This window comes from Capricornis sumatraensis, chromosome 20 (genome assembly GCF_032405125.1).
Source record: "Capricornis sumatraensis isolate serow.1 chromosome 20, serow.2, whole genome shotgun sequence".
NCBI classification, from domain to species: domain Eukaryota; kingdom Metazoa; phylum Chordata; class Mammalia; order Artiodactyla; family Bovidae; genus Capricornis; species Capricornis sumatraensis.
In genome coordinates, this window is record NC_091088.1 from 67,257,234 (window position 1) to 67,270,762 (window position 13,529).

Here is a 13,529-nt window from a genome sequence, read left to right on the forward strand (position 1 = left end):
GCGGGCAGCCGCCACCACTACCTAGACGCTTGGCATCATTAGGACAATCACTGGCTCTTCTCTCTACTCAGCCCAGACTGTCCTCCGTTCTGCTCTCTCCGGACTTGCCTGTTCAGGGCCCTTCATATACACGGTTACAGTGCTGTTCGTCCTGCACGTGCCTTGTCCCCCTAAGCACAATGTTCTCAAGGTCATGCCACCTTGTGGCAGATACCGAGCTTCCACATTTTATGGCTGAAACCTAGTCCACTCTACACACACACGTTTCGTCGAACTCCTCAGTCACTGATGGACACCTGTGCTGTCTTGTCTGTGAATCGTGAACATGGGTGCGCAGGTGTCTGTCGCATCCCTGGTTTCAGCTTAGTTTCATGTGCACCTGGGAAACACGGCTGGTCCTGGCTGTGTGTGTAACCTTTGGAGAAACCGCCAAACGCTTCCACAGCCACTGCTGGAATTCCTAGTCCCACCAGCAGTGCACAAGCGTCGTTTCTCCACATCTCCTCCAGTATTTGCCATTGCCCATTTCTTGACTGTATCCACCCTAGCAGCTGTGAGGTGCCATCTGTGGTTTTCATCAGCTCTTCCCCAAGAGCTAACGATGCCGAGCACCTTTTCAAGTATTTGCTGGCTATTTGTATGTCTTTGGAGGAATGTCATCTTTCCAGTCCTTGCACATTTTTGTATGGGGTTGGTTTTGTTGTCCATCTGGGGAGTATCTCATGCATTCTGAGTGTTGAACCCTTCCCAGTGTCAGATTGGCAAGTGTCTAACGGTCTGCAGTGTCAGGTTGCTGCTCTCCATGGGGGGACAGCTCCTTAGAGCCCCGCAAGTTGGTCTGCGGCTGCAGGCGGGGCTCTGTGTGGCATGCTACAGGTAAAGGGGGTCTGACTGGAGTTCCAACTACATCCATCCGTTTCTAGCACCTAGCTTAATTCACATTTTTAAACAACCATTTTTTCATCTTTATAATGACTGAACTTGTGTGTGCTCAGTCGTGTCCAACCCTCTGTGACTCTCTGGACCGTAGCCCACCAGGCTCCTGTGTCCATGGGCTTCTCCAGACAAGAACACTGGAGTGAGTTGCCATTCCCTTCTCCAGGGGATCCTCCCCACCCAGGGATCAGACCCTGGGCCGCTGCATCACAGGCAGATTCTTTGCCTGAGCTACAGGGCCCTCTGTAGGGTCCCGCCACCATACAAACTAACACTAACCGTTCCTAGCCGGAGTGCTATCTCCAAAATTCCCCAGGGGAGGGGCTGCGGAGAAACTGGATCTCTGGGGGAGGCTGGACAAAGGCTGAGCAAGACAGGAGTGGGGCGGGCGGGGGGCGGGGACAGGGCATCCTCTCTACAGTTTCCTGAGCTGGCAAGCGTCCGTTAAAACTGTATTTTAAGGAACACATTAAGCAGTACTCACAGAAACTCTTAAGTGATCAAACAGAAGTAAAATCAAGTGAAGGAAAGAATTAGCCCAGGGAGCCTCTGGTGCAGCAGTAAAGAATCTGCCCACGAATGCAGGCGACACAAGAAATGCAGGTTCGATCCCTGTGTCAGGAAGATACCCTGGAGGAAGGCATGGCAACCCACTCCAGTATCCTTGCCTGGATAAGAATCCCATGGACAGACAAGCCTGGTGGGCTACAGCCTGTGGGGTCGCAAAGCGTCAGACGTGACTGGACAACTGAGCAGAGGAGAATAAAGCAAGAAGACACGCTCAGTGGGGAACCTAAGACGGCAAAAGAAACGGTGAAAAGCCTCTGAATACCTACCTTCATCCTACCATCGGGGTTTGGGGGGCCAAGGGGCTCCGTGCGTGGGGTCCAGGGCCTGTATAGGGGGGTGGCTAGGGACCATAGGGGGTGCAGGCGAGGGCAGATGAGTATGGTAGATGCTGAGGATGTAGGGGCCTTGGGGACAGGAAGCGCGTCCTGCCAGTCCACACTCGCCAGAACCCCTCCCCACTCCCTGCAGAACACCTCTGGCCAACCTCAACCGGCTGGAGCAAGTTCCCTGGGTCTCCACCCTCTCTGGGAGAGCGGGGTGGCCCCTATTCCATCCATCCTGACACCGGGCGTGCAGAGACAGCTCTGGGTCGAGGACCCGCCAGTCCCCTAGACGTCAGAGGGGGATCCAGTGAGGCAGCCTGGGCGTCCATGCAGGCCACCTTGCACCCTGGAGGTCTGCCCTGCCCTCACCCGGAGCGGGGGAACCTCCTGGGAAAGTACGTGGGCCAGCTGATCTCAGGCCACCTGGCCCATGGGTCCCCCAAGGGCCCCGAGCCAGAGCCAGTTGAGAGAATAGCTGCAGGAGCACCCCACAGTGGGACCTGGCCCCTTGAGTGTGGCGAGATCCCCACGAAGCCCGGCCACCCAGGCGCTCTTTCTGGGGACCCCGGGGGCCTGCAAATCCCCCAGCCCAGGGCCCTGCGCCCCAGGCAGCGGGTGTGCGCATCCCAAGTCCTCACCAACAACCCACAAGCCCAGCCCCTCTCTCGACACCGTCCACGCCCCACCTGTCGGCTCTCCAGACGGCCAGGGGGCCGCAGCCCCACCAGCCACAGAGCCCCCTCCCACCCCCGACACACAATCCCCCACAGCACCCGGGGTCAGTGAAATCGAGGCTCCCTCTGCCCCCAAGAGGCAGACGGACTGCAAGCCCCAGGCCCGCGGGGGAAGGGGCCACAGGACCCATGAGTGGGACCGGGGGAGCTCCATGCCCATGAGAATTGCCATTTATTCCCGAAGTTGCCAAAATCATCACCGAGGATTCACCGAGGGGTGCGTGAGGGGAGGCGGCGGCTCAAACACTGATTGAGGGACAGTCAGGAGCTGGGGGAGGGGAACTGGCGGGAGGCCCCCGCTGCCCCTCCCCCTTCTAATGCCGTAGGAAGGGTCCTCCTCCGGCCAGCACCCTCCCCAGCCGCGTCCAGTTTCTCTCAGGGAGGCGGGCGGGGGACACAGGAAGAGGCTGTAGTGTGAGTGGGCCCCAGGAGGGGGAAGGGCGCTGGGGGGGCAGGGTCCCCCGATTCACATGCACTCACAACACTGGTCTCCCAGGAAGCAGAATGGGGGAGGCCCCTCCCGCCCTGGATTATAGGAGGAAGGGGTTAGTGTTGGGGGCCGGGGGTCCCGGGGGCATCATAGGGGGCAGGCCAGGGCCCCCGCCGAGGGGAGAGATGTACGTGGGCGGCGCTCCCGCGACCGGGGGCACAGGGCTGATCCGGAGCTGGTTCAGGGTGAGCGTCGCGGGGGGCGCAGGCTGGAAGGGGTTGGTGATGGAAGGGCCGGTGGCCGGTGCTCCTGCAGGGAGGAGGGCGCGGCCGTCAGGGGTCTGCCCGAGCACCCGCGCCCACCCGCCCCCGCAGCCACACTCACCACTTGGCAAGAAAGGGTTGGAAGCCTTGGCCCCGGGCGCCGCGGGGCCCGGCCGGCTCACCAGCGAGTCCAGGTCCACCAGCGCGGCGTTGGGGCCCAGAAAAGACTCGGGTGTCTTGCGCGTGGGCGGCGTGGGGGTCGGGGCGGCCACGGGCGGGGGGCTCCCCACAGCCTCAGCCAGAGAGCCCCCGACCCCGCTCATGTCGAAGGCGCCAGGGCTGCGGGCGGGCACCTCTCCAGCGAGCAGCTCCAGCTCCCCTGAAGGGGCCGCAAAGGGGCTCAGGGGAGACCCCGAGACGCAGGGCCCAGGAGAAGGGCCCCGAGCCCCGGCGGACAGGGTCCAGGCACCAGGCTTCCACCTCAGGGGCATGGAGGGGGCAGGCCCAGCAGCGGGGACAACTTCCAGGAGGCTGGGACCGCTGGGGTGGGGGCAGGTGGAGCGAGTACCCTTCGTAGGGCCTGGTTTTGCTTTTTTAAAGATATCAGAACCCAGCTATGTTGGGAAAAAGGCACAGAAGCAGCTGCAGAGAGGCTGGAGGACGAGACCCCGGCCTGCTGCCTCCAAGAAGTGAGCGTTGCTTAGACATGGACAGAGCACACGGGACTCCCAGCAGTGGGGTGCATAGGCCAGGCCAGCGGCAGCATGCCCACCCTGCGCGGGAACCCCAGCAGGCAGGTGAGGACGGGGGCGCAGCCTGCAGAAGGGCCCTGGGGACATGGGACGCCCTGCCACGGTCACAGGCCCAGCAGCACCCAGGGAGCTGCAGAGGGGACGCCCCGCACCACCTTTGCAGCTCTTCCCTCCAAACCTGCCATCACGGCAAAGGACACCGGCGGGTGAGTGCCACGGGCGCCCAGCGCAGGCGGGGTGGGGGCTCACCTGTGCTGCTCCCAGAGGCCGGCAGGGCCGTGCGCAGGCGGTCGAAGTCAGAGAACTCGTCAGCCTCCGTGTCAAAACCCCCAGCCACTGTGCGGGGGTCAAGATGGCACTCAGCTTCCCCAGGACCCAGGAGACTGGGCCCCCCAGGGGTCTGCCCCCCCGGCCCCCCTCCAGTACCTGCAGTGCCATTGGTGCTGGGCTTGGCAGGGGACCCCCCCCAGGGGTCTGAGAAGGCCGGAGTTGGGGCCCACGGGTCAGAGGCCAGGGGTCCGCTAACTGGGGCCCCACCTGGGGCAGGAAGGAGGCATGTGAAGTGCTGGCACTCCCCTCTACCCCTTAAGCCCGGCGTCCCTGCAGCCACAGGCCTGGCCCCTCCCACCTAGCCCCCATTCCCCAATCCCAGAGACCACCTCCAGCCCCACAACTACCAGTCCCCCACCCCCAGGGCTGCACACTGGGGGCAGGGATTCTCACCATCGGAGCCCCCCCACGGGTCGGGTGCTGGTCCTTCTCCAGCCGCAGGGGCCTGGGTTCCCCCCCAAGGGTCAGCTGGGGGCCCTGCAGGGGCAGCAGGCCTCCAGGGGTCCCCAGAGGCCGGGGTAGGGGCTGGACCCCCCCAAGGATCAGCGGCCTGAGGGACAGGCGGTCCCCCCCAAGGGTCCGAAGCAGGGGCGGCCGTGGGGAGGGCAGCAGCCATGGGCACAGGCGCCCCCCAGGGATCCGTGGCAGGAGCAGCCGCCGGGGCCGTGAAGACGCCAGCAAGATCCATGAGTGATGACTGCAGTAAAAAAGAGAGGGAGGGGCGAGGGGACCTCAGACCAAGAGGGCACCCGGGGGGAGGGCAGAAAAAAGTACCCAGGAGGAGGAGGGGACCCCAGACTTCGAGAGGGGACCTTGGGGATAGAGAGGGGATCCAGGGGTAGAGATAAGTGCCCAGAACAGGAAGAGGGGTGGAGACGACCCCAGACCAGACCCAAAGAGAAAGGACACCCCCAGAACGGGGCGGGGGGGGGGGGGAGGGAGGCGGCCCACCAGGAGGCTGAGCTTCCGCGGACTGACCGCCGCCGCCGCCGCCTGCTGCTCTGACAGGCTCTGCTCTGCCTGCCGCCTCCCCGCCCCACAAGGCCCCACCATCGCTCTCCTCACAGCCGTCAGCAGGCCCCACACGGACACACCGTTCCCCACCAACCCAGACCGCCAACCAGCCCTGCAGGACTGAGAACCAAGGCCAAAGCCACCCCAGGCCCCCTTGCCCCGCGCCAGTTCATGGGCTCCGGGCAGCACAGCAGTGCACACACCGATCCCAGGCTATCCCTGGGCTGAGCCAGGTCCCCCTGGATGCAGAGGGGCCCCTAGCCATGCCCCCCACACCCAGGAGCAGGGAGCTGTGTGCACACTGAGGTCACCTTTGGCCAAGGCTGGCCCGGGGCCACCTCACCTCCTCCTGGCCCGCGGTCTCCCTCTTGCTCTCCTCTATGGCCATCTGCAGCCGCAGGTCGTCCCCACGGCGGATCCGCTCCTCCTGATCCAGCCGGAGCAGCAGGCGGGAGGGGTCAGACTCTGGGTGACTGGACTTTCACGGCGCCCCCTCCCCCAAATGCATGGCCCCAGAACCCCCCGCCCACCCAGACAAGGCGACTGAAAATTACAATGGGATGTGGACAAAGGTGAGATGTGAAGGCACATGGGGGCGGGGCGGGGTCGGAGTGAGGGTGCTGTACGGGGACAGCCGCGGGCAGGCGCGTGAGGCGGGGGTCTCCTCCCGTGGGGTGGGGGTGCTGGCGGCAGCGAGCAGTGCGCCCTCAGCCCCGAGCAGCTACACACGGGGCGGGGGGGAGGGCACGGTCTGACACGGGTCCCATAGGAGCTGGAGTGGGAGTGTGGGGGAGGGGACCTAGGGAGGGTCTTAGGGGAGCCTGGTGGTCGGGGAAGCTGCTCTGACCTTATCGTGCTCCTCGCGGCTCAAACTAAGGGCCAGCTGGAGCTGGGCGTCATCCTCGGGGCCGCAGGACGGGGGCTGGGGGAGAGAGAGCGTGAGGGGGCAGGGCCGGGGAGGGAGAGAGAGGGGGCGGAGCCGGGGAAGGCGTGTGAAGGGCGGAGCCAGGTGGTGGGCGGGGCCGGGGAGGCGGGGAGAGACCGTGATCACGCGCACACACACAAGGAGGGAGACAGTCAGGGCCCGACCTGGTGAAGAACGGCAGACAAGCTGGGGTGGGGCCGATCCTCCAGAGGAGGGGGGCAGAGAGGGAGAGCTGGAGGGGCGGAGGCGAGGCGTGGAGATGGAAACAGAGCGGACTCAGACCCGCGGCCTGCGACCCCACCGAGCCGTGCCGGTACCTGGTCGGCCTCCTCCTTGCTCATGGCCAGCGCCAGCTGCAGCTGCAGCTCCTCCTCCCCGCTGCTCTGCGGCCAGGCCTGCTCCGCCTCGGGCGGGGGCCCGGAGCCCACGGCTGCGGAGGAAGCTGCGAGAACACAGCCGCTGAGACCCCGAGAAGATGGGACCCAACAGGGGGCCGAGTCTGAGACGCCCCCGTGCCCCAGTGGGATGCAGGCTCCGTGGCTGAGGAAGAGAGGCAGCCCCACCTGGGGGAACGACCCGGGCACAGAGGGACGGCCCTAAAGGCCTGGGCAGAAGTCAGCTGGTGAGGGCCAGGGCCCCGTGGACCTCTGAGCCAGAGGCCTAAGCTCCTGCTCTTGGTTGAGGGGTGAATGGCCTCCTCCCCCGTCTCCAGGGCTGGAAAGCTCCCCATGGCTCCCACTGGGGAGCCAGGGATCTCGGTCTCCAGGGCTGGGCCTGGGGCTGGATGCTAGGAGGGGACAGCCTGCACAGCTGGCCCCTACCCCGCTCTAGGCACCAGGGGTGAGTGAGCAAAGGCTGGAGAGAAAACGAGGACGAAGACCAGAGGGAGCAGCAGCCTTCCCCTGCAGCGCCCGCCCCCAACACTGCACCGCTCCACCCTGACCACGGTCAGCAGAGAAGCCCCTGCCCACCTGCTGGCGTACTGCCGTGACCCCAGCCCGCAGTGACCCCCGCTCACCCGTGGCAGTCTGCGCCAGCTTCTCCTTGGTTTTGAGCGCGTGGGCACGCTCCTCCCGCAGCCGGTCCTCGTCGCGCAACAGGGCCACCAGCTGCCTGGCCTTCTCACGCACGTTCACGCCCTGGTCCTTGCCATCGCGGTCCACGTACTGGAAGTCCTTCAGGGTCTGCACGGCGTACATGTTCTCCTTGCACTGCTGTGACACGCGCTCCGAGCCCGTCTTGATGAGGTACTCCATCAGCGTCATGGCCTGCGGGGGCATTGTTTCGTCACCCAGGGCCCAGCAGCACCAGAAGAGCCCCCCGGGCATCAGGAGCCCAGCCCCAAGAACAGTGTGCCAGCTCGCTCACAGAAGCATCGAAGCAGGCAAACCCAGAGCCCGGACTTGGGGGACAAAGATGCTCTGAACAAGGTGGGTGATGACGCATGACACGGAGCCCCAGGGGAACAAGGACAAACTACGGGGCGCGCAACCTCCGTGTGTCTCAAGGCACAGCGGGGGGAGAGGCAGGCCTGGCCCACAGCCCACGCAGGTGTCCCTGAGCAGCACAGACCTGCTGTTTCAAAAAAACGAAGACAAAGGCCATGCTGCTGGACCTGGAAGGTCACACTCGGGTGCCCAGCGCACACCAGGAGCATAGCAAGTGTCGTCTGAGGCAGGGACTCCACACCCGCCCGGCACGACTGGAGGATCACGGCCTCAGATGGAGGGAGAAACAGCCTTTGGGATCTTCTCATTTTATGACATTGGGACACACTTCCTTCCCAACAAGTCAGATGGGAATACCCCGCAGCCCACAGCCTGGGCGAGGCCTCTGAGAGCGAACGAGGGCTGGGCCCGTCCAGGCCCTGCGGGAGGCCTGGGCACAGTCCTCAGGCACAGGGCACACGCAGTCTGCAGGTGACGCTTGGGCCTCCCAGACCCACTGCACCGCCCTGGGCTGCCACGTCAGCAGAGGGGCCACCCCGGGGCCATGCTGGAATTCAACCGGGTCACATCTCCACTGCCTTCCCAGGAGCCCAGCTAAGGTCTGGCACGGCTCCCGGAGGTGTGTCGATATGGTTACCAGGTTGCTGGAGATTAGTCTTTAACTGACCCAGAGGTGTTTACACCTCACCCAGCATGGGGACCACAGGCTCCTGACCCCCCGGGGTTCAGCGGCTTCCCGGGGTCACACCCACACGTGACAGCAGTCCCCGAGGGAAAGAGGGATGCCAACACCACGCTCCAGGGGCCCGCACACCAGGCCAACCACCGCAGCCCCGTCCAGAAGCAGCCCTGGCACCAGCCTCAGGACGCTCATCTCAGGGCTCCGAGCACTCTGGAACTGCAGTGTGCGAGCAGAGGGACACCCTAACCCCTAGGGGAGCGACACGTGTGAGCGCCGTGCGGCCGCCACACCTCACCCTCCCCACAGGAAGTGGGCATCGGTGACCACAGCCCCGGGAGTCCCCGTCACCACCTCAGGCGCCGTGTCCCTGGGAGACGAGCTACCTGTCCCCGCCCCGGGCACACAGAGGAGCCAGCAGACTGCCTCAGGGGTCCCAGCTATGGGTATGTGACAACAGGGCTCAGCAGGTTGCCGCGCGGGGGCCAGGATCCCATCCTGAGCGCAGCCCCGCGCAGGCCACACGCCCACAGCGCTTCCCTCACACCAGGCGCAGCCGGAGCCCCAGCTCGTGGGCTCTGCTGCAAACCTGCGTGCCTCCGCCGGGCACGGGGGTAGCCCTGGAGCAAGTGCCTCCACCACCCTCACCCGCAGCCTGGTCACCTGGCCCCGTCCCTCCCCAACAAGTGACTCAGGCGATCAGTGACCTAAGTGGGGCGTGGCAGGGAGCCAGCAGCCCTGCAGCCTCCCCAGGCCTGGCGGCCGGTGCGGGCTCTGGGCCACGAGACCAGAGCCTCCCCGTCCTGCCCACCCCACACAGAGCAGACCCTTGACCGCCCAAGTTCACGGACGGGACTCCTCAACGCTCCTGGGCCCAGGAGTCCACTCTCCAGAGGTAGGCCCCAGCCCAGCCCTGGCCACTCCTGGACCCGCCTTGGGACACCAGGCCCCAGGCCCCAGAGAAGCAGTGAAACGGGAGAGGGCTGTGTGCAACCGAGTTCCCTTCCCCCAAAGCCTGGGGTCTGTCCGTCTCTCTGTGCACTGGATAGGGGTGCACGTGCACAGCACGGGGTCGGGGCACGAGCATGGACCCAGAAATCCCGGTTCTGGAAAACAGCAAGCTTCCGCTCATCACTGCACAGCGATCCCCGCCTTGTGTGTAAGAGCAGATGGTGCAAGCCACTCAAAAGGCACCGTCAGGTAGCCAGTTATGTCCCATCATCAGCCCAAACTTAAACACTTCGGAATGTGGGGCTTTTTTAAGTAACAAACCTTTGTTCTTTTAATGGGGAATGATCCCTAAAACCCAGACTTGTTTTCCTTTTTAAAAGCAGAGAATGACTCACAGTAAAGCTCTCTCTCTCAAGCAGCTCTGAGTTCTGGAAATCAGACGTGGCTGTACGAGCGCCACTGCAGCAAAGATACGGAGCCGTCCCACGGCCCCTACTCTCCCTGGGGCTACTACCCACCGCCTGGAGCCCCCTGCACAGGGGACCCCGGGGACGGCAGGAAGTGCAGAGGGGGCTGGGCTTGCGGCACCCGAGGGTGGACGCGGAGCATCCACATAGGCCTTGAGGGCGGACCGGCCTAGAATCTGCCCCTTCTTCAAAGTCCACAAGGCTTGGGGCTCTCCTGATGGCACAGGGGATAAGAATCCAGCTGCCAACGCAGGAGACACGTTCCACCCCTGGCCCAGGAGGCATGAGGTCCAAACCACAAGCCGCCGAGCAACTAAGCCCGCGCGCCACAAGCAGGAGCCTAATGTCCCAGAGCCTGTGCTCCGCGACAAAAGCAGCCGCTGCGGCAACCGCAGCCCAGCACTGCCGTAACAATGGCCCTGACTCCACAAGGAGAGAAAACCACAAGGGTGAAAATTCTTAAACTCGTTACGTTTGTTGCCTTCACTGAGAAGACATAGAATTCCAGCTCCTCCCGGAAACCAGGAAAAGTGGGCCTGCTCCGGGTGTCCCCCCAGTCAGTCGCCCCGCTTGCCCGGCAGGCCCCACGCACACACCAACCTTGTAGACGTGCCGCCAGTTCTTGCCGTGGTCATTGAGCCGCTTCCAGATCATGCTCATGATCTCGGAGAAGGCAACCACGTTGTAGGTGAGGTCGGCGATCTCAGACATGAGCGAGCTGGACGGGCCCCAGGGGTCGTTGCTCGTGGCCTCCCGCACCTTGATCTCGGCCTCCGAGTAGTTGTGGACGATGTTCTTCACCTGGCGCCGCAGTGAGGAGGTCGACATGGCGGCAGGAGGTGGGGGTGGGCCCCGGGGCGAGCAGAGCCGGGCAACGGGACGGGGGAGGCGGCGTGGCAGTGACGGGTGGGTCACCGCATCTGGAGGGTGGAGAGAGGACCTTCAGAACCAGGCGTGGGGCCTGCAGCCGCCTGGCCCTCGAGGTGCAGGACGGGGTTCCTGCCGCAGCCGGCGAGGCGCCGCCTGAGTCACCCCACTGTCTCTCAGTTCCTCAAACATGCCCAGCACCTTCCTGCTCCGGTGGCAGAGCGTGCAGGGGGCCACGGGCCCTTGGGGCACACCCCAGCCAACACTTCCTAGCCCGCACCTCCAGAACCTCAGTTTCCTGCTCTGTAAGATGGGTCCTCGATCCAGAGTCTAGACACGGGAAGGGAAGCCAGGGGTTGGGATGCGTGCACTGTCCCCGCGGGTGGGTCCTGAGACAGCCACCCCGCTCCTCCTCCCGTCCTCCGCTGGGCTCCACAGCAACCTCCAACCCAACCCACCCCCACACCAGGGCTTGTCCTCGTGATTTCCTAAGCGTGTCTGACTTGCGCTGAGGCCGCCCCCAGAGCCCGTGGGGGCAGCAACCACGTAGCTCTGGACGGCCGAGGCTTTTCCCGGCAGAAGAGCTAGCCCGGAAGAGCCACTCAGTAAATGGAGCAGGAAGGAAGGGAAGCGGGGGTTGGGGGAAGGGGGCAGTGGGCAGGAGAGACCTCCAGAGCAGGTGGGGGCAGAAACGAGGGCACACAGGGAGGAGGCTGAGAAAGGGAGATGGCCGGGAGGGGGTCCGCCGGGGGGAGATAAGGAAGAGTGCAGCCCCCTGGCTGGGCCCCGGCGGCGTGCCTGACACTCGGGGAGCACGGGACACACATGATCTCATCTAACACCGACACCGGGTTCTAACAGGAGGAGACGGGTCACAGAGCTAAAGCACCCAGCCAAGGTCACACTAGGCAGGCGGCGCAGGCTCCGTCCCAGGCCACCTCAGGCTCCAAAACAGGTCCTTTAACTTAACCTGTGCTGAGGGGAGGGCGACAGAGAAGAAACAGAAGAGGGGGACAGGGATCTGCGAAGCCCTCTGCAGCCTCGCCCAGGGCCACGCCTGCGCCTCTGCTCCGCTGCACACTCGCTGACGCCTCACAGGGAGGAAGCCAGGCCCGGGCCTCCCCCGGGGCAGCCGGGTTCCAGAGCAGGCTCTGACCATCGCCCACAGCCTCTCCTTTGGAGGCCTCCTACCACCTGAGTCCCTGCCCCGAACGCAGGGGAGCCAGGCACTCGGAGACGGCTGTGAATGGCTGGAGAGGTGGCCAGGGCTAGAGACAGGCCCAGCCAGACACACGAACACACGATGCTTGTGTGCAACACAGAGCAGGGGCCTTTGAGAGGAAGGGAGAGAAAGAGGAGAGAGGCACAGAGAAACCTGGGCAGAGACACAGTGACAGATAAAGAAACGAGACCAGAGTGAGGCAGGGAGGCAAAGAGAGAAGACAGAGGCCCAGAGACAAACAGAGGCTAAGCTGAGGCTGAGAAATCAGACAAGGAAACGGGAAAGAACAACGAAACTTGTGTCCAAATTCCGGCCTCCCTGGGATTCAGTTTGCTCAACTGTGAAATAAAGCAAAGGATTTCCAGCTGCCAGGTTTGTTGATTAAATACAATGGGAACATAAAGTACTCGACTCCCCGACCCACAGATAATAAGAGCTCAATAACACTGGCTAATTTTCATTATCAGAAAAAAAACATTTTCGAAAGAAGATGGGCTATCTTAACACAGTGTGTTTATATTAAAGGACGTTAGAAGAAAAACAACACAGCAAAGCTAAGACTTCATGGGTACGGCTAAGAAGGAAAAGGTTTTTCACAATTGGCTGACCCAAACAAAATTACTAGACCAAATAAAACACAAATGATACGACAAAATTCTCCAAGAGTTACTCAGATATCAAACGATATCAAACCTTAACCGTGTGGGAAAGAAAATCTACAGGTACTAATGGGAACCAGAGCTCCCAGCAGCTTAGGTTAGGCTAGAGGCGAGAGGCAGCGTCACCTCCGTTATTAGGCACGGCTGCCCTACTATTTTAAAGACTAGGGAACTGTCTGGTCAGCTTATAAATATTACAGGCTGGCACAAAGTGGGCCTCTGACTGCAGAGTCGGGCTCTTCACCCCTCACTCATGAACCCGGGAGGACGACAGACCCGCCGAGAGGGACTCGGGGCTGGAGGACACGAGCACCAGGACAAACATGACACGGGAGGACGGCGGGGAGAGAGGCACAGACCGGAGACACTGGCATTAGTTTTGACCCTCCGACGCCCACACGTGACAGAAAAGCACAAGACCGGGAAAGACACACGGGGACGAGCGCTCTGTGGAAACGCCGAGACACACACGGACACGAGCACCGGCGAGGCCCGGGGGGCCCGCGGGAGGCAGACGCGGGAGAGGCGGAGAGCCGCGGGCGGTCCAGGCCGGTGGGCGCAGACACACGAAGGCCCCGGAGCTGCCAGAGCGCGCCTGCCCGCCCCCCGCTCCCCGCCCCACGCCCGCGCTCACCTCGGGCCGCTCACGCCGCGCTCCGGGGGCTCATGGCAGGCAGCCCCCTGCCCCCGCTCGGCCTCGGTGTCACGGGGAGCGTGCCGGGCCTCGGGCGGCGGACGCGGAGCCGCGCTCGGGCACACGCGCGGACGCACGGAGGGCCGCACGTCGACGGTCCCCGCCGCCCCGCCGCCCGGGAGGGGCGCGGAGAGCCGGGCGGGGGAGGGGAGCCGCCGAGCGGACGGGAAGCAACCGAAGAAGGCGACGGACCGGAAGCGGAAGTGACCCCGCGACCCACCCGGCCGTCGTCTGCGCAATCGCCACTTCCTAGCCCCCGCCCTCC

General features: G+C 63.8%; 1 protein-coding gene across 2 annotated transcripts; it reads right to left on the minus strand.

Annotated features, from left to right (window-relative positions):
- Positions 1 to 2,733: 2,733 nt before the first annotated feature.
- Positions 2,734 to 13,318, minus strand: EPN1 (epsin 1). Of its 2 annotated transcripts, XM_068991776.1 has the most exons (11): positions 13,205 to 13,318; positions 10,423 to 10,742; positions 7,296 to 7,545; positions 6,595 to 6,719; positions 6,200 to 6,274; positions 5,696 to 5,779; positions 4,732 to 5,035; positions 4,435 to 4,545; positions 4,258 to 4,344; positions 3,378 to 3,635; positions 2,734 to 3,302 (listed from the first exon to the last, which is right to left on the minus strand). In XM_068991776.1, exons 2-11 carry the CDS (start codon positions 10,648 to 10,650, stop codon positions 3,094 to 3,096), a joined length of 1,731 nt encoding a protein of 576 aa, XP_068847877.1. In that variant the 5' UTR covers positions 10,651 to 10,742; positions 13,205 to 13,318; the 3' UTR covers positions 2,734 to 3,093. The 2 variants fall into 2 exon arrangements, with proteins under 2 accessions (XP_068847877.1, XP_068847878.1); XM_068991777.1 differs by lacking the exon at positions 6,200 to 6,274.
- Positions 13,319 to 13,529: the final 211 nt, after the last annotated feature.